At 36.5% G+C, this 20,077-nt stretch overlaps 1 protein-coding gene across 1 annotated transcript in view; it reads left to right on the top strand.

Moving 5' to 3' along the window:
- Positions 1-356: 356 nt before the first annotated feature.
- The window catches only part of LOC121734109 (zinc finger protein chinmo), a 36,350-nt gene continuing 16,629 nt past the window's right edge, over positions 357-20,077 (top strand). Inside the window, exons 1-2 of the mRNA XM_042124529.1 lie at positions 357-670; positions 13,480-13,625. Coding sequence (XP_041980463.1) covers positions 660-670; positions 13,480-13,625 — 157 coding nt within the window. The 5' untranslated portion in view covers positions 357-659. The remainder of the gene's footprint in view (positions 671-13,479; positions 13,626-20,077) is intronic.

The following is a 20,077-nucleotide window of genomic DNA, read 5'->3' on the forward strand; positions in this document are numbered from 1 at the left end:
TTTTTAGATAAAAATATTAAATTATTATTAATATTTCAACTAGTTTACGATAACCTTGCAATAGTTAATTTATTGTAAATCGTTATAGACAGACCGACAACACGGAAAGTAGTGAACTCAGGGCCGATCAGTTTTAACGCCAGTAGGTAAAACCTTGTAGCAACGTAGATTACGGAAAAACTACGAGTTCGGGTGTGCAGAATCGGCTGCAGTGCGACGTACCGCGAGGGGCGCTCTAGCCGCCTTTTTTTTCATTCTGCGTGCGTCTTTTTTTGGCAGCGCGAGTTAACCTTGGATTTTTTCATAGCGAAGCGGTGCACGTACGCGCGCAAGTTTCGGATAGTCGTAGAGCGGCCCCCACTCGGTGCGTTCAAATTTTCTGCATTCGGTCGACGCAAAGAGTTTTCGGCGGTCGCATTCGCGAGTGAGGCTCCCGGCGCGCGGCAGTTCGAAGCGCGGTACTGCGCACAAGGGCGATCGGCGCGAGAGCGCGTTGCAATATGCGGAAGTGGGCATGAACGTCGCCCGAAGCGAGGTGCTAGTGTTACGCCAGTGAAACACCCAGTGAACGCACATTCAGTGATACGAACTATGATATTTGTGTGAGGCTCACGGGAGCGTCGGTGATCTATTAATTCGAGGACTGGAATTTTACTTTGATGGAGTCGAGGAAAGTATTGTTGTTGTAATTAGCTCGTTGTTTATGAGAGGTCGCCGGGTGTTTCGCCTCACAGGGGCCTGGCCTCATCTGCGAGTCAATAAAATGCGAATACGTAGTCATTGATAAATATGTGTTTATACCCCGCGCCTCGAGATAAATGCTGCTGCGAGGGCGTACTGCGAAATGCACCTTAAATTGTGTCAATCAGAGGATATTTTCGCATGACGCTTTTTCACCTTCCTGGTTTTGCATACACGTGCTGCCGCTTCGAGGCTTTTGAACTCGATAACGACGGCCGTATATTTTTTAAGAGTATCTCGAGTTGCATTAAATCATATACGTCCCGTCTATTTTCAAATTCTGCGACTACGGAAACTCGTTTGAGGCACCCGATGGGCCGGTGGGTCGCGAAACACGATTTTTCTATCGCCGGATCCAGTTCAAAAGCCGAGCGTTGAGTATTAAATAATGAGGAGTGAGAACGGTCGGCGTGCGAGAGTGGGCCCGGAACCGCAGCGTGAGGCGAAAACTGGTCCCGCGAGGTATATTATCATTTGCATAGAAACTGTCAATGTGGCCCCGTGGTCATTGGTCAGCTATTAGCACCTCGCGAGTCGCGGCTCGTCCCGCGCCTCGGCGAGGCGGCAGGCGCTCGCCAGTCCCTCACTAAGTACTGCTGCGCTCGCGCCTATTCTATTTGAGGCGGCGCGTCTATTCAATTGAATTCTTTATTGCTCCTCGTTCTTGTTGGAATGAGCATATTTTATATTTAAGTCACAATTTTTTTGCTACTGGTCATGAGTATTGTCAAAATTGCAAATGACTTTTTATATTATATATGCTTACATTTAATTATTATTATTATTATTAAATATTACCTACATAGTAGGCCTATATAATAGCTAAGTACAGTAGATAAGCATTTTCCGAACAAAACTGCGAATGATTCAAAATTAAACATAATATTAATTAACTAAACAGGAAAACTAAACTTCTATGTCTTATTGTTGAGCAATTCGTCCTTGTTTCAGGTATCAAATAACTATTATAAACTTCCGTATAAATATGTAATAATTTATGCGTAATGCGCATGTACTATCGGAGAAGTTGATTCCTAGGCAGATGGCGGACCTAAGTAATTTGGTCGCGATACGTCAAACTCATCTGACCCGTGACCGATCACAGCTAACATTGAATTGTACATAAGCCGACCAAACGACGTAGGTCCGTTAACTGCCTAGGAATCAATTTCCTCGATGGTACCAAATTTTGCGTGGCAATGGAATGATGTAGTTTATGTTCAAAATATTATAAAGTTGCACTTTAGATTTAGTGATATTTTGTGTTTCGAATAAAACGAGTCGATAACGAAACTCTTATCAGAAGTATGGCCTTCTATCTAACTGTATTTATTTAATAATTCTAATACAAAACTCTTCAAATTTTTTGCTTAATTTGTACCTAAATATGATTTTATTTTATAAGAAGTAATAAACTAGTGAGTCAACAACATACATTTGATAATAATCATTATGAGATTTAAAGAAAAACGCATCTCAAAGTTACACTAGCGATCTTTATATTTTGTTCGTTATAATGAACTCCAATCACGTCGTCGTCAAGAATCAAGATTTAAAAATAATCCTGAAGCAACCTTGACCGCTGTTGTTTAATGTAAAATTATAATTTTATACACAAAATGATACCTATGCCTACTAGTTGAAAACGTTGAAAATAGCACGAAATTATTAAATAGCCGAATTTTAATACATACTTTGATCTTGAATAGGTCCATAATCGTATTCATGTGATAAAAATTTGAATAATCTCGACATTACACAAGTGGCAATATAGGAATAAGGTCGCACCGAACGATAAAAAAAAACTTAAGATCGCTCTTCAAGCTACAACTTGGATGTATTTTACTTCTAGCACTACTGAATACCAATGGAGTATAATAAAAGAGATAATAACTAATTTAATCTTTTAATTCTTACAATTATTAATTATGTCTATGCTTAACATAGACATAATTAATAGATATCTTAATCCATACTTCTTCATGTACAATTAAATAATGATTACATAATACATTAAATAATACAATTAAGCCTTGCGCTGGGAGAGAATGATTCTAATGAAAGTTCTGATGCCCACATATTATAATCTTGCTGAACATCTACACATTATTATAAATTATTGTGTACACAAATTTCCTAATTTACTACTGCAAAAGCTGAAACTTCTTAAACGTAAGGCAAAGAAAACCTTACAATAGTTTTCTTTGCTTGTTGTGAAAAGTGTAGTTAAAATATAGACTTGGATTCGCATTTCTCAACATAAAGTGACTCTAGAGTCTAGACGAATCTAACATAATATTTCTGTAACTTTCACAGTCAATTTATTAATATTGCACTAGCTTCTTTGAGGAAAAGTTTAAATACAACTGTCATACGAAATGTGGACTAAAATGCACCTGGCTCTAGTCCGTACACTAGCCTATTACATTTATTAATTTCGTACCAGGTGAAACGGCTCAGCTGAAAAACCTGCCTATAATAATAGGCCTTTAATTAGAATCAAATAAAATATAGCGGGCAGTAAAATTTTGTTGACAGGTGTTGTGCTGTTAAAAACAACTGTCGTTACAAAGTTTTATATCATGCACGGCTGTGTGCAGAACGAGTATCTTGAGCATGTGTGTATACGCACGTACGAAACTAGTTATTTCCGGTTCACTCGTATTATACGACTAAACGTATTGTCAACGACATCTTTAAAGATTTGACGGGATATTTGTTTCATCTTGTACGAAAAATGTTGCGATCACTTTTGAAATGGCAAAATGTGTACATGAGCTCTATAATTTCAATGATGTAATTATAACACCGTTATTTGGTAAAACTATAGATTGTAAACGAATAATTAAAATACTAAAAATAGTAACAAAATTCCCTGAGATTATCGCTTGGTTTGTAGTATTACTCTCTACGTCACATGACGCGTTTTAACCCATTTTCCAATTCCTTATCTTAAAGGATCGTACTATCTAAAAACAATTACATAACTAATCGACTTAGCTTGTAATAGTCTACTTTAAGAAAAAAATTGGCTTCGTTGAACATCATATTTTATAAAAGGTAGGTATTAGGACACGATATCTTTAGTGATAACCTTACATTATGTCGAAGCTGCAAAGATAAAAAAAGTGATTAGAAACGTTGTATCTATCAAGTTTCTAATGCTACCATTCGCATATTTTATCTGTTAATAATTGATTATATATAATCTTATTTTAAATGTTCTAAAGATAAGATGGCGTTTTAGCGAAACTCTACATTTAATGTTTTATATATTTTTTTTATTAATTGACTTGTTGCACTTCAAAATTAAAAGCAAAATCAAAGTTGAAAGTTATGGAGAACAAAAAATGAGGCCGCTTTTATATTTTACTAACTGTGCCCCGCGGTTTAAGTGATATATTAGGATATAATAAAATACTATGAAAAGTACCAATAATAGGGTCAAAATGAGACGATTTATGGTTATATATATAATGGTTTAATATAATGGTATATATATAATGGTTTAAGGTAATGATGATGATGATGAATGTAAATTGCATAGTAGTATATGCTTTCCGTTCTTAAAACAAATTCGAAACTCCCAAACTTGTATCTATAAAGAGTCAGATGTCTCTCAGTACCTTCCGAACCTCGGTAAAAAATCTTATTTTTTGGTATCATATGCTTAAAATACTTCTCACGAAACCGATGTCACCGCATGTTTCCATATAAATTTTGAGGAGTTTCCTCGATTACTGACTCATCAGGTCACCACTTTTACGAATATGGTACCAAATTGGGATGATACCCTATACATCAAAAGAAAAATTTTGAAAATCGGTTCACAAACGGCGGAGTAATCGTTGACTGTGGCACCGTGGTAGTTCTCTGACTCGATATAGGAAATTATTTCAAAGCAAAGAAGTTACAGAGGGTTCCGTTGTTTCTATTTGAGTCCGCAAATTGAGTTAATGGTCTAAAATCAACTTGTACCTTTGTGAACGCTGCGCAAGTCAAGGCCTATTTCCACGTGTATTTTGATATCGATTTGTATTGTACCTAAAGGTACCTTGTAAACCTTTATATAAAATGCAAATTTTTTTCTAATCTATTACCATATTTTTCGTTAGTATTTAAATTAGGCGATACCTTATACTCATTGATACTTTAATCAACTGGCATATGAAATAATTCTTTCAAATTAAGTTTTGTAACTGCTATAAAATAATTATTATCAATTAAAAAACATCCCAATGCGAGATTTTTTCATGTGGAGTAGTAAAATATTAGATTAAAATAAAAGAAATCCTAAAAATCATCTCGATGTTGTGCCGTAATATTGCAAAAAAAAAAAGATGTGCGAAAGAAAAGCTGAGCACGTCTAGGCGCCTACGAATGTTTTCAGAGAAGCCTTGTGGCTGTTTTTAGTTGCGAACTAAAGCGGCCGGGACCGGGAGGTAGGAGGAGGAGGTGAGGGAGGGGAGGGCCAAGGACAGGCTCGGAGGACCTTCTAGGCGCGACGGTTACGTAACTACAAGGCCGGCGTGCGCTTGTGAGCGTGCAACACGGCGCCGCATTAAACACGTGTATTGATGAAATGTTTAAAGTCGAAGTCTTATAATCTACTTATAAGGTAGGCTTTTATAATATTATTATAAAAGCCTACCTTATAAATAGATTGTGTTTAATCGTGGTAAATAGCGATTGAACTTCCATATACTACTCCTAAATAACTGTTTAGAAGTACCTACCCTAGACCCGCGTTCATCCGACAAACGTTTTGCACGGCTGTGTCGGATTAGTGAATTTGTCGGATTATAGAGTACTCCATACATTTTTACACATTACAATTATACAACCTTAAAATCAAATTTTTAAGGTTTTATCTGAACTACAAATCATTTTTCTAAAGCTAGGTACTTATCAGCGAGCTGTAACCGTAACAATTGCATGCATTGTAACAAAAAAATTACGTACCTAAATAAAGATTGGGCAAAATAATATTTGTATGTACCTACATTTTTTTTTAATGAATGAAGGGGGCAAACGAGCAAACGGGTCACCTGCTGGAAAGCAACTTCCGTCGCCCATGGACACTCGCAGCATCAGAAGAGCTGCAGGTGCGTTGCCGGCCTTTTAAGAGGGAATAGGGTAATAGGGGAGTGTAGGGATGGGAAGGGAAGGGAATAGGGGAGGATAGGTAAGGGAATTGGGCCTCCGGTAAACTCACTCACTCAGCGAAACACAGCGCAAGTGCTGTTTCACGCCGGTTTTCCTGACCGTGGTATTTCTCCGGTCGAGCCGGCCCATTCGTGCTGAAGCATGGCTCTCCCACGTATAATAATATAAAATTAACCAGTAATAGACATGTCGGATAACAAGGGGTGCCTGATTAGCCAGGGCGGCCGGTCGCGTCTACTGTAATATAATTATTATTAATTATGGAAGTTCAATCGCTCTGTAACAGCTCCAGAGCCTATGTTAAGAGCCTACGTCTTTGGTCTGTGTTTTAGTTACTTTCATAATGTTGGTTAAGAAAGATAATATGAAATCACTCACTGTTTGTTAAGTCCTTATAATATATGTATTTTATACCTAAGTAAGTTATAAGCGAAAATCTAAATTATAAAATCAAAAAAACTCCTTCACGAATCGTAATGGAATGGAAAGGTAATGTACTCTTATTGTTGCTTGGAAAACCGTAAATATGAGATGGGCAGTCTAGACAAAAAAGTAACTGTATGCATTTTATAATTTTACTTATAAATATGGAGCTTTAATAAAATTATTTATTATTATCCGTGCATACAGTATTAACATAAATAAAAAAAAATCTATATAACTTGCAAATGTAGTAAGTATTACCTACTATTACAACTATGAATGAATTTTCTACAACCGCTTCAAAAACAATTTTCGACGTTATTTCGTGTGTAGTCCGGAAAAGGATTTTGGCGCGATCAGTCATAGGAATGAAGTTGCAGACAACTAACACTCGTTTGAGGAAGCGTCGGCAACAATACCATGACAATCGGTAACTTAACCTGAGACAGTAAGAAAACAAGTTTTCTTCTTATTTGGGTCAAGGATTAATATTGAGGTCCTGTGGCCATTGTCATGTCAGTACGGAACGCGTATTGTTGGTGAAGGGAATAAAACATTCAAAATAACCCCCGTCCATTCAAAATTCCCATTATGTTCACCTCTTCTTATTTTGCAAGTATGACTTGTCTTCATGTCCTTAATCTTATTCATTTTAAACTATTTGCTGTTAATTTTTGGATGGAATGGAAAACAAGAAAATACTTCATAATAGTAGGTATGGCGTTGATGTTGCTAAATAAGGAATTTGGTCGTAGAACACTATAAGATCTGTGAAAATTAGTCTATTCCTATTCCCTAAGATGGCCACATAAAAGATGCAAAAATGTATGCAAATCAACATATTATATCCAGTATCGTATTGCATCTTTTTAAAAGAAAAAACTCACGACCATAACAAACTTATAAAGAATCTTGTCTTCGTAAGAGGCCAAAGTTGAATTTCTAGTTTTATTTCAATGAATGGAGCCCTTAGATGGTTTGGTTCTATCGGAAATACTTTATCTTTTGATATTATAACTTTGAAGAATAACTGCTTTATTAATTATAATAACTTAAGCTTACAATCTATATATATAAAACTCAAAGGTGACTGACTGATTGACATAGTGATCTATCAACGCACAGCCCAAACCACTAGATGGATCGGGCTGAAATTTGGCATGCAGGTAGATGTTATGACGTAGGCATCCGCTAAGAAAGGATTTTGATAAATTCCAACCCCAAGGGGTTAAAATAGGGGAAGAATCTTTGTATATAATAATACTTCTTAACGTGAGCGAAGCCGCGGGCAAAAGCTCGTAATAAAATATATGTGTCAGTATTGAACAGTCGGAAAAACTACTGCCACTCTACCGCTATCTGCCTTTGACACAGAAGATAGCTGTCTAATTAAAATAATATCAAATTGTGCCGTGCTGTTTAAATTTTAGAGTTTTAAATAATAACTCTGAAAATCTCCTTGCAGAAGGCATAGATGTTAAAAAAAAGTATTAAGTATTCTGTAGCAGAGGTAAAGTTCCCTCCCCACATTAGTATATGAAGAATAACCTTCGTAATGATTGCAAAGTCATCAGCATGCACAATGGCCAGTCAAATAGGCCCCTGTACAAATTTGGAATAGTCTACGAGTATCATCTAACTTGGCTTGGAGGCTGCATAACAGACTAACGGCCATTCCCAATATTTGATCTATCTCTGGTTTTGCCCTACTAGAGATAGGAATAACTCACAATTGACATAAAATATATGTTTCTAATGTCTAATGTGAGCTATTCCTATCTCTAGTAGGGCAAAACCAGAGATAGATCAAAATTTGGGAACAGCCATAAGAAATTATAGTATCTCCATGACAACCATGACCGTCATTGATACACGCATATTATGTTACAGACTCCACGCTTTACAACTACTCACGATTGTTGCACGGTGAAAGGCGATGCAAGTACCGCGAGCACATTGTTTTGGTTCTACGCACAACAGTGCATGAACCAACTATGGCCGCCATAGCTATTTGGTACTCAGTGAACTTTTGTTCTGATTTCGTTTTTATCCTGTTCTTATTCCGATTTAGTCCGATTTAGTAGATATCACATAATCCGCAAAAATTAGTGTTATGTGATATCTACGTTCTACATCATTTTCATTTATTATTTATAAGTCTCTTTTATTGGTTTAATGAAGGCTGAACTAGATTTTATATTTTATGTACACTTTCGTAAATGGTTTCCGCTTAAATTTATAATTAAACAATTTTTGAAGCACTAATTTCTATTTATTGTAAATTTTTAAGCTTAGACGTATTACTGTTATGCTATTATGTATATATGTTGTTGAAAAGACGCCCCAGAATTATTATGAATATAATTATTATTTTTCTACAGTACAGTTACGAAATCATAGTCCTGATTTCAGTGCTGAAAATAACAAACTGTTATTCGGGAATTGTTACGGTTTTTGGTACAGTAAAGTCTTGTTATTAACAACACATAAAGCGGCTTACAAGCTAAGATTATCGTGCTTTGTCATATGTAATATAAACGCGCTACTTGTACTACGTAGTTTTTAAGAATTCGTTGGATAAAACGGTTGGGAAAGCGAGACAATGCATGCGAGGCTTTTCTTTGTTAAAAACGTGCGGACGCAGCGCGCATGCAGCGCTTGCAACTTTCTATTTGTCGGCCCCCCTGCCATCCTCTGTGGTCTCTAGGAAAAGCGGTTCACTAGAAAGTTAAAATTTATTAGTGTGTACCGTTTCCGGCGCAGCATGTACTAGCCAAATTATGGGAAATAAAATTATATACTCTAATAGATCTAAAGTTAAGAGAACGATTTTCTACGCTTCGAATGTGAAGTAAACCAATTCCAATATTCAATTGAAGTCTTAGAATAACTTTTCTATTTTATAACTGTAGGTGTATGTACCTATATTTTCGTTTCGTTCGATATTTAAAATGGTTCAACAACGTTACAAGGCTAAAATGTGTCCTTAGTAACTCTATATATTTTATGCTGTAAGTAATTAAAGCTTATGTTGTTAAACTTCATTTTTACGATAGTTTTAAAGCACTGTATTAGATTGAAGAAGGTTATAGAATAATACACAAAATATATTGTATAACAAATGTGTGATTAATTTATTTGTTATCATTGCAAACTTAAAATACTTTTCCTTAGTGAAAACGTAAGTCAATCTAAATATATTAGCTTTATATGTCATATATAGAATAATAATTATTAATTTCCTCATGTAAGTATATTATGTGATATTACAAGAATCAAATCTCAAGTCTAAAATTACTTGTTTAAAAACTATAACATTTCCTTGTTCGGGCGTCATTTTAGGAAACGTATCCGTCGCGATTCACGAGGTGTCTTACGCAAAAATGCGTGTTATGTGATATCTACATTCTACATCATACTTATAAGTATCTTTTATTGGTTTAATGAAGGCTGAACTAGATTTTATATTTTATGTACACTTTCGTAAATGGTTTCTGCCTAAATTTATAATGAAATATTTTTGAAGTACTATTTTCTATGCGAAATAATGTAAGTTACTCACATCATAATGTTTAAGTACTACGTTCGTAGAAGCGCTACGCGCTACAGAATGTAGACTTATTATAGGTTACCTAAGTCTCGTAGAACCTGGCTACGAACTTTCGTAGCACACATCGCAGCTCGCTACGAATATCTACATTAAAATTATTTGAATTTGCTGTTCCAATTAAGTTATTGTAATCGTGTGTATTGTAACAATAACCACAACTCGATAGCTTATTATGGTCGATGACAAAAGTGCATTTGACCTGCATAGAGCGAGACGGAGAATCGAGCACGACACAGTACAGCGATATGCGCTGACCTACTTGAGTACGCAAGCGTCCCCAAACAACAAATCATGAAACGCTGTGCTATTCAATACAATGTTTTAAAGTTCAAAATGACAAAGAATAGTGCATTGTTTCTATGTTGAATAATTTTAACCGAGTTTTACAAGTTGCGTATACCTAAATATTTTGTTTTGTGACTAAGCTTATACATGGGAGAGCCATGCTTCGGCACGAATGGGCCGGCTCGACTGGAGAAATACCACGTTCTCACAGAAAACCGGCGTGAAACAGCGCTTGCGCTGTGTTTCGCCGAGTGAGTGAGTTTACCGGAGGCCCAATCCCCTACCCCTTCCCTTCCCTATTACCCTATTCCCTCTTAAAAGGCCGGCAACGCACTTGTAGCTCTTCTGATGCTGCGAGTGTCCATGGGCGACGGATGTTGCTTTCCATCAGGTGACCCGTTTGCTCGTTTGCTCCCTTATTTCATAAAAAAAAGCGAATACTCGAATACTCAAAAAGAATGACGATAAATTATGCCCTCAACACATTGCATTAGTTAGGAGTTTTGCGTGTTCTAATGAATTTTTTCATGGCTGTGTTGCGTGCCAAATGCGTCCTGCGTTTTACTTTCACATTACGGCTTTAATGTTGGCTGTCAAGGTTATCGAGTCTGCATTTACATATTTGCACCTTTTACGACTTATATAATATTATCATTTGATTAATCTACGGAAAATATGTTTTAGGTCCTAATTAAAATTATTAAAGTGCTCATGCACATTTTGTGCTTTCCCAGTTTTGTAGTTTCTAAATGAGCGTGCTTTCTGTAATAAGGTAAAAACAGCCAAAATATAAAACAGCAGTAACAAGGCTTTGTCTAGTTTTCTTATAAAACTGAGAAGACTTCTTTAAAAACTTTATAAATGCGTTTGAAACTATTTAAAACGAATATAGTCCAAAATGTTCTCTTCAATAGATAGTATCTTCCGGTCTTTGTGTTGACCGCGGCGATGCGGCAGTTTGCGCAACTCGATGCAATCCCTCCTCCCCCCCCATTTTCCCCCCTCCGCGCCGCAGTACGCGTGCGCTGCATTCCGGAACCAGGTCGCAGCCGAAATTCCACCTTCGCCAGCGTAACCTGACCTCCCCCCCCGAAGCCGCGCCGTAGCACATAATAGACCTCCGCGGCTCCACCTACACCGGCACTATACGTGCACGCATGCAAATGTACAGTTAGGTCGAGTGCTGGGAATCAAATCGATACTGTATCGGCCCGATGCTTTGTTTGAAATTTTAGGCCGAAATCTAAATTTTAAATCGACTAATGAAACTGAATTGTAATGGATGACGTGGAAGGAAGTATGCGAATGCTGCAATACTTAAAACTTTTTCGGTACAACTATCATGCATTAACTTTGCGATGAACTTTAAAAGAATCTAATAAAATATATAATATTGTGTCTCACTGTCTTTGTGTAAACGCGTGTGTTGTCAATTCGATCTACAAATTACAACTCGATAATTGTGTGTTGCATGGAAGTTATTTTATTAAAATTATAATTTTGGAATAAAGCGCTTATTCATAAAATATAATTTAAGAGCTTCAATTTAAATATTATTCTTGAAGACATGTTCTAGTTCACTATTGAAACACAAAGCGGAGTAAGGTAATAATGGTGTTACATTTTATTCATGAATCATTTTGTAAAGTAGCGTGGGAAACTAGCACGGTGGACACATTATAAAATCATATACTAAATACAGCTTACATGTAATGGACCTAGGTATATGGTAATAATATAAATTATAATCCATGAGGCTCGCCACATATTAGAGTTTTGTGACTGTGTGTTTGGCTGTATGTATATATACCTGTGAATAAAAAAAGGAAGGCCGTACTTAGAAAGGTACATTATGCTTTTGAGGTGCTGGTTCTAGAAAATCACTAGTCACTACGTCCTAAAACTTCTTATAATAGTTATGCAGGATTTTAGTTTGCTACTTCCATTAATGACCTTTTGAAAAATTGTCTAGACTTGACTAAAAGTTATCGGTAACAAGACGTGTATTAAAATATTCGACTATGCCTAATAATTTCTTAATATTTTTTGCAACGACGTAACGCACTTTTCTAACTACACATTTTGCCTAGATACCTTTGACATTGGTTTTAATAATAATATTATTCATTATTCATGACGTTTTATTTTTCGCATTAATATAGATACATATCTCATTAACAACACGAGTGACCTCCTACTTTTGGTAATTAAACTGATTTGAAGAATTGCGTTGTATGTATTACAAGTTAAAATTATTTACAACTCTGTTTACGAATATTCATAATATTTTGAATATGTTTACCTACTATGCAATAAACCTAAAAGTAAAAATCATTATATTTTGACTTCTGTTTTAACGGTTTAATGACGGCTGAGTCTTTGTTTTCATTAGATTGAATAAAAGACTGACAGTTTTTTATATACTTTATAGATACACTAGCTGTTGCCCGCGACTTCATCCGCGTCCGCTAACAAATATGAAAAAAGTAAAATATAACCTCCTCCTTTTTGGAAGTCTGTTAAAAAATAGCCTAAGTTACACCTTACTAAATCAGCTATCTACCAGAAAAAGTCCCGGCAAAATAGCTCTAGCCGTTTCAGAGATTAGCCGGAACAAACAGACAGACAGACATACAAACAAAAATTGTAAAAAATATTGTTTTGGTGTATGTATCGTATTATATAGATTCATATGCATGTAGTAAAAAACGGTTCTTTCAATATTACAAACAGACACTCCAATTTTATTTATATGTATAGATTATAAATTTTCCTTACCTAGATTGAAAGGTGCCTTTCTATATTCGACTAATTTCGGTTCTTAAGTGGCATGTAGCTTTATATTATGGGCTGTATTATGGGCCATGGCCTGATGTTTACATTACTCCAATCCATTCCTTTTTTTTTGCAAAATTGCATTCTAGTGCATTACACTACCCTTTTCCTGCATAACGTGGGAGAGCCATGCTTCGGCACCACGTACCACGGGCTCACAGAAAACCGGCGTGAAACAGCGCTTGCGCTCTGTTTTGCTGAGTGAGTGAGTTTACCGGAGGCCCAATCCCCTACCCTGTTCCCTTTCCTACCCTCCCATATATCGCAATTCTTCTGATGCTGCGAGTGTCCATGGGCGACGGAAGTTGCTTTCCATCAGGTGACTGTTCGTTTGCCCCCTTATTTTAACGAATTCAGCTATAAGATGCTGCAGTTAATGTGTTTCAGCGCTATTTTGACCACGTGTATCATTGTTACAGGGCAGGAATTCGAGGCGGCCCGGGCATGGACTCGCAGCAACAGCAGTACTGTCTGAAATGGAACAGCTTCGGGTCGAACCTGGCAACGTCGTTCGCGAACCTCTGGAACTCGGAGAGTCTCGCCGACGTCACGCTGTACTGCGAAGGTTAGTTAAATAAATTAGATCCATTAGTTCAGTTACTTAGTTTTTAGTAGAGCTATGACTAACACCATGGCAGCGTCCATCGCTATCCTGTCACAGAAACAATGGTCGACGTCAGTCTCGAGTTGTAATAATTTACTATTATTTATTCAACAAATTCCTTTATCAATATAAAAAGTAGCCAATAGTCGATTCTCAACCCTAGCCGATATGCTCCGCTTAAGGGGGCGACTAACCCAAAAGTGTCGATTTTATAATTCATTTTTATACTTGAAAATAAGCCCCGAATTGTTTCATTTTCTAAAATTAGATACTACATTATATTTCCGAGAATTCAATCTTAGCAAAAACACGATATCTTAAAATTTTCTCGATAGTAAAAATTCACAAAGATGCATCTAATTTATTTATTGCCATAACCGTGCATTGAACTAATTTAATATTTTAACACACTGTATAAAATTCTATCATTGAGAGATCGACCTAGCGGATTTTTAAAATGTTGTATATTTATCGAGTTATTGAGAAAAAACTAATTTGGCGATGAATCCGCGTCGTCCTTTTTCACCTGGCATAATATGAAAGACGGGCGTGAGTGTGAAGAGAGAAAGACGATGTTTGATTTTTGGGGTTAGTCGCCCTCTTAATAAGATTCACGAAAATCGGTCGAGCCGTTTCAGATGAGTTCAATAACGCACCCCGTGACACGATTATTTTATATATTAGAAGATATTCGATAATCATTAACTTTTTTATATATTAGAAGATATTCGATAATACATTTTCGAAGATAAATACTAGTTCATTAAATCATTAAATTTTTAACGTCATCTAATGGTTTCTGAGGTTTACGACTATTACGCGAATATTGTTCGTAATTTAAAGCACTTACGAATTACGTACTATCTTTACATACAATTAATAACTATCATTTTACTCAATAAGCCTATCGTGGATCCAATATTTATGTTAAGCATTTAAATAAATGTAATTAATTTAACAAAAAAGCTTGATAAACATAAATTATTGTAGTTTATCACTTTCATACAAATTACCTTCATTTGGATAAAGCATTAGTACCTTTTGTCATCAAACTAGATTGTACCTACGTATGAATATGTCTAATTTTAAATAATTTAAATTCATAGAGATACCAAGTTAGTTGCTAGGCCTTTTTGCCTCTGTTGTGAATTTCAATGATAGCATGTAATTTAGTTGGCTAAAATAATTTCTAATACAGTAGGACCACGGTAATCCGACAAACGTTTTGCAAGGCTGTGCGGATTCGACTACTGCCTAATTAAAAGTTTTTTGGAAGTTTTTTGGACAAATTACAGGTCAAAATGATAAGGTTTTATAATATAAGAACTAAAAATCATTTTACATAATGAAGTATCGAGTACAAACCTTTTTTTAAATTGAAGAGTTACTATAGACGTCGCCCAGATGGCAATTTGTATGGGTATGACGACGGTTTTTTTGAGTTCCCAGCATTGTTCTCATAGAAAAAGTTGTTCATTTTAACGGGCTCATAGTTTTAAGGATAACAGTGTTCACCCTAACAACTTGTATAGTAATTTAATGGATATTTTTCAAATAATGTTTATGTGTACCATCTATTATCGAAGAAATCAATTCATAGGCAGATCGCAGACCTACGTCATTTGATCAGGCTATAATAAGTCAATGTTACTCGTGGTGTGTCGTTAATTTTATCAAACCCAGAGTTTGATAAAATTAAACGCAACCAAATAATGTAGGTCTGCCTAAGAATCGACTTCTTCGATAGACTCTACATTTAACGGTGATAGGTATGTCGGATTATAAAGGGCGCCGGATTTGCTAGGAGCCGGATTACCAGTAGTCTACTGTATAAATATATATCATAATAATTCGTAATGCAAAGTCTATTTTTAAAATAGACAATAAATGTAAATGAAATTCGTCTACAACACGTCAAGACACTGTTTTACAAGTTGTTAACCCCAGGTCGAAGCATCTAGGTAATGCAAATTTTAATAAGTTGAATACAAGGCGTGTCTTATTTACTTAAAACTTAGCAAGTAGGTATGTATGGTAATTTTAAAACTCAAGAAAAGTATGTTCTGCTACTTTCGTATTCGGTTATAAATGAAAATAATAATAGAACTCTACTATTGATGTTTACCAAAACATTGTTTTACTTTACTGAAGTGCGTTTATCGTGCGTGCGCATTTTTTTTTTGGATTTGTTCTTTCCTGACACTTCAAATATCTCCATATTAGATTTCATCAGCAGTTTAAGCACAATAGACATAACTACCAGTAGTTCGACTGCAAAGAAACGGACAGGTTTCAATATCTGTCAAATTCGTCGGGTTTCACTAGGATTATGAACGGAATGTGCCTCGCGCTGGCTTATAAATAATTTGTTTTGAAATATTTGAAATAGAGATTTCAAATTTGGATTCTGACAATTTTAATCGCATGTGCCAAAACACAAACAACAATACGACCAAAGAGGAACACGTCCATCGAATATGTCATATTTTTTAATTCGTAGGTAACAAGTTAACAACCCTAGCGACAATTTTCGTCATAATGCGTCAAATTAAAAAATTTCAACATCAGTTCTAAGTCAACATACTCTATCATTCTGTCTACTCTGGTTTAAGCTTGAAGAGATCTACTCGCTTCCTCTATACACAACATAATCCATACTTCCATACTTATTACAGTACAGACACATTAGTAGCATTATATACTAGTACATATACATTTTCGTATTTGTAATATTAGTGTGGACTAATATTATAAATACGAAAATGTGTTTGTATGTCTGTCTGTTACCGCTCCACGGCCAAACCGCTGAACCGATTTTGCTGAAATTTGGTATGGCGAGATACTTTGAGTCCCGGGAAAGGACGTAGGATATGTTTATCCCGGAAAAATGTACGGTTCCCGCGCGATAAACGAGTTTTGGCACAACGGAGTAGCGGGCATCATCTAGTAATATAATATACTAGAGTGCATAGTTTCAATGCCTACAGTTTTCAGACGAGTATAAAACCTGTTCGAAATGAAAAGAAGCGAGGTCACTGTTAAATGGATTTGGCAAACAAAGCCGGGTAACATAATATGCGCTAATTGACGTCGTACGGTGAGTGGGCAAGTGCGATGTCTGTTTACGTTCGCGAATCAAAACGACAACATTCCCACCCGGTTTTGCTCGTGGTGGAATGTTGTCGTTTTGACTCAAAACAAAATGGTTCTCAAAACACGAAAACGCAACCTAAATATCGATATTCTGTGATAAATGAGTTATAAGAGCCGTTCTTCATACTTTTGACCGCACCTGCTGCGTAGTACTTCGTGCTTAAAACGATACCATTGGACGCTCTGCGTGTATCGTCCAATGGTATCGTCTCATAGCACGAAGCTTCGTACGATAGACGCATGTGCGGCTGCGGCATCAGATCTAGAGTGCTTAGTTCAACATTCGTTAGTTAGATGTCAAAATGAAAAATAATTTAAAAAACTTTCAAGTTTCATTTGCATTAATTTATTAGTCAACCTTCATTAAACCATATTATATTGTATAAATACGTATGTAGTATCAGAGAAGTTGATTTACAGGCAGATGGCGGACCTACGTAATTTGGTAGCCTTATGTCAAACTCAGCCGACAGCTCAAGACTATTTATTGAATTGATAGAATCCGACCAAACGACGTAGATCCGCCATCTGCCTATGAATCAGTTTCTCTGATGGTACATAAATCATAATATATAAAAACATATATATCCACAGCCGAACATATAACCTCCTCGTTTTTTGGAAATCGGTTAAAAATTAGAAACACTATTCGACACGTTTGCAGGCGGCGTGTGCGACTTACCCGCGAAACTGCAGTAAAAAAGCGTTACGAAAACTTCCGAAACCATGACCGGCTTGGCCGACTAGTGGGCCGATTAGTCGCCTTTTTTGCAAATCGGCTAGTCGGCTAGTCGACCAAAGTCATGATCGGCACATCTCTAATAAAAAGTTAACAAAACTTTAAAATTGATAGAGCTAGAAGAAATAAAATTAACGTGGGTGAACGTGATTAGACCATGATGGACATGATAATATTATGTTCACCTAGGTCAGACCTGTTGCGGTTGGTTGATCGAGCCCGTAACTATGCCTAAGCGGGGAGTGGAGCATGGGGTTTAGCGGGTAGTTCCTCGGAGAGTCCCCCATATTCCCGCCGATGCCCCAATCCGCCGGGGATTGACTACGACACTTAGCGCTAAAGCTAACACAATATGTAGATCTAATAGAAGGCAACATACATGTAGATCCAATAAATTTCACACAATAACGCATAAATAATGCGTGAATACAGATTTTTGTCTCCAAAGAATAAATTACATAAACGCGAAACGATACGAACGCTGTCAAAAACAAAGATAAGAATGATTAGGCGATACCTACAATATATTATACTCTCACTTTACTTATATTACTTACACCTCCGTGGTCTAGTGGTTAGAGCGTCGCTCTCGACTCCGGAGGTCGTGGGTTCGAATCCCGCGTTGGAAACATGTTGTTTCCAAGTTTGGTTAGGACAATGCAGGCTGATCACCTGATTGTCTGACAAGTAAGATGATCCTTGCGTCGGATGGGCATGTAAAAAGTCGGTCCTGCGCCTCTCTCGCCGGTCGTGTCGGTCTTCCGTCCCACTAGTATAGGAGAGAGTGCTCTTGTGTACTGCGCACACACTTGGGCACTATAAAATTGCTCCTGCGTACCTGGTCTGGTTTCAATGAAACCGGCCACCGTCACCGAAACCGGTGTGGGGAGTATTATACTCTACATCAGGGGTTCCCAAACTTATTTTGTCTACTGCCCACTTCGAGAACAAATTTGTTTCAGCGCCCCCGTTGTTTTTTTTTTTTTTTGAAATAAGGGGGCAAACGAGCAAACGGGTCACCTGATGGAAAGCAACTTCCGTCGCCCATGGACACTCGCAGCATCAGAAGAGCTGCAAGTGTGTTGCCGGCCTTTTAAGAGGGAATAGGGTAATAGGGGAGGGTAGGGAAGGGAAGGGAAGGAAAAAGTTGAGGGTAGGGAAGGGAATAGGGAAGGGGTTAGGGGATTGGGCCTCCGGTACTACTCACTCGGCGAAACACAGCGCAAGCGCTGTTTCACGCCGGTTTTCTGTGAGAACGTGGTATTTATCCGGTCGAGCCGGCCCATTCGTGCCGAAGCATGGCTCTCCCACGTATAAAATAATAATAAATATAAATTTTAATATAAGATGCATCCAGATGAAATCACCCCCCAAGCTTCTACACAACACCCCAGTTTTTTTTCTGGGTCCCCCCCTTTACACCTTCAGCGCCCACAAGGGGGCGTTATCGCCCACTTTGGGAAAGACTGCTCTACATTTAAGTAGAGCGAAAATGGAATGAAAAGTAATCATGTAGGTAGGTCCTCACGCGTAGCCTTATAGGCGTGTTTTAGTACACAGTTGCATCTGAAATCATCTCTAATCTCTAGATGTATTTTGTGTTACGTTTTACATAAACCTATCCTATGTTTTTGTGTAGTAACTTTATTTTCCAATTATGGAAATATGACAACCTTGATACGGCATTTTTAATTCGTTATATAAACCTACGTATGCTTACATGAATGTATTTGAAGAAGTACATTACTCGTTCTGTACAAACGTCCACCAAATCTTTTCTGAACTGATAACGAGGTCGTTGACATTGCCGTGCGATAATTTTTGCGTATTTTTCCCGGAGACAGCGATCGGTATAAATTGCACAAACTATAGGGCTGTCAAAAATATCGCGGAAACTAAACGAATTTGGATAATTGTATATGGCTATTGGTCATTCTTTTATAGGTACCGATTCAAATTAAGTACTATGAAAATATAAGTCAAACAAATTATGTTCAGTCTAATACAAATTTTAATTTAATTTAAAGATGATTTTTGCTATTTTGAAAAGTATAGTTTGTTTTATTTTTGATTTCGCCAAAAAATCTAAAATATCATATTTCTTAATAGATTTTGGAATATTAAACTTAAATCATTAATTATTCGATATAGAGACAACCCTAGAAGATAATGTTCAGCGATCTTGACATTTACGCGCTTTGTCGTATATTTTAGTTCCTCGTTAAGTAACAATATCAAAACACACATTTCTGAAAACTTTTTTATTTTGAAATTAGAATACTAACTGTTAATTATTCGAAAACACCTATATTTTCGGTAGAGTATTGTCTATTGGATCTACGGAAAATATAGATGTATTATGTATTCAGTTGTAACTTGTAGTCATACTATACTAATTATAATCGTATCAAACAGTAAGTCGGTTAACGGGTTTAGGTGTAGCTATTTGTTATTTCCTTATATACAGATATAAATAAAAATGTTACTGCAATTATAGTGGTTACAAAAGAAAAACACAATT

This window comes from Aricia agestis, chromosome 1 (genome assembly GCF_905147365.1).
Source record: "Aricia agestis chromosome 1, ilAriAges1.1, whole genome shotgun sequence".
Taxonomy (NCBI): domain Eukaryota; kingdom Metazoa; phylum Arthropoda; class Insecta; order Lepidoptera; family Lycaenidae; genus Aricia; species Aricia agestis.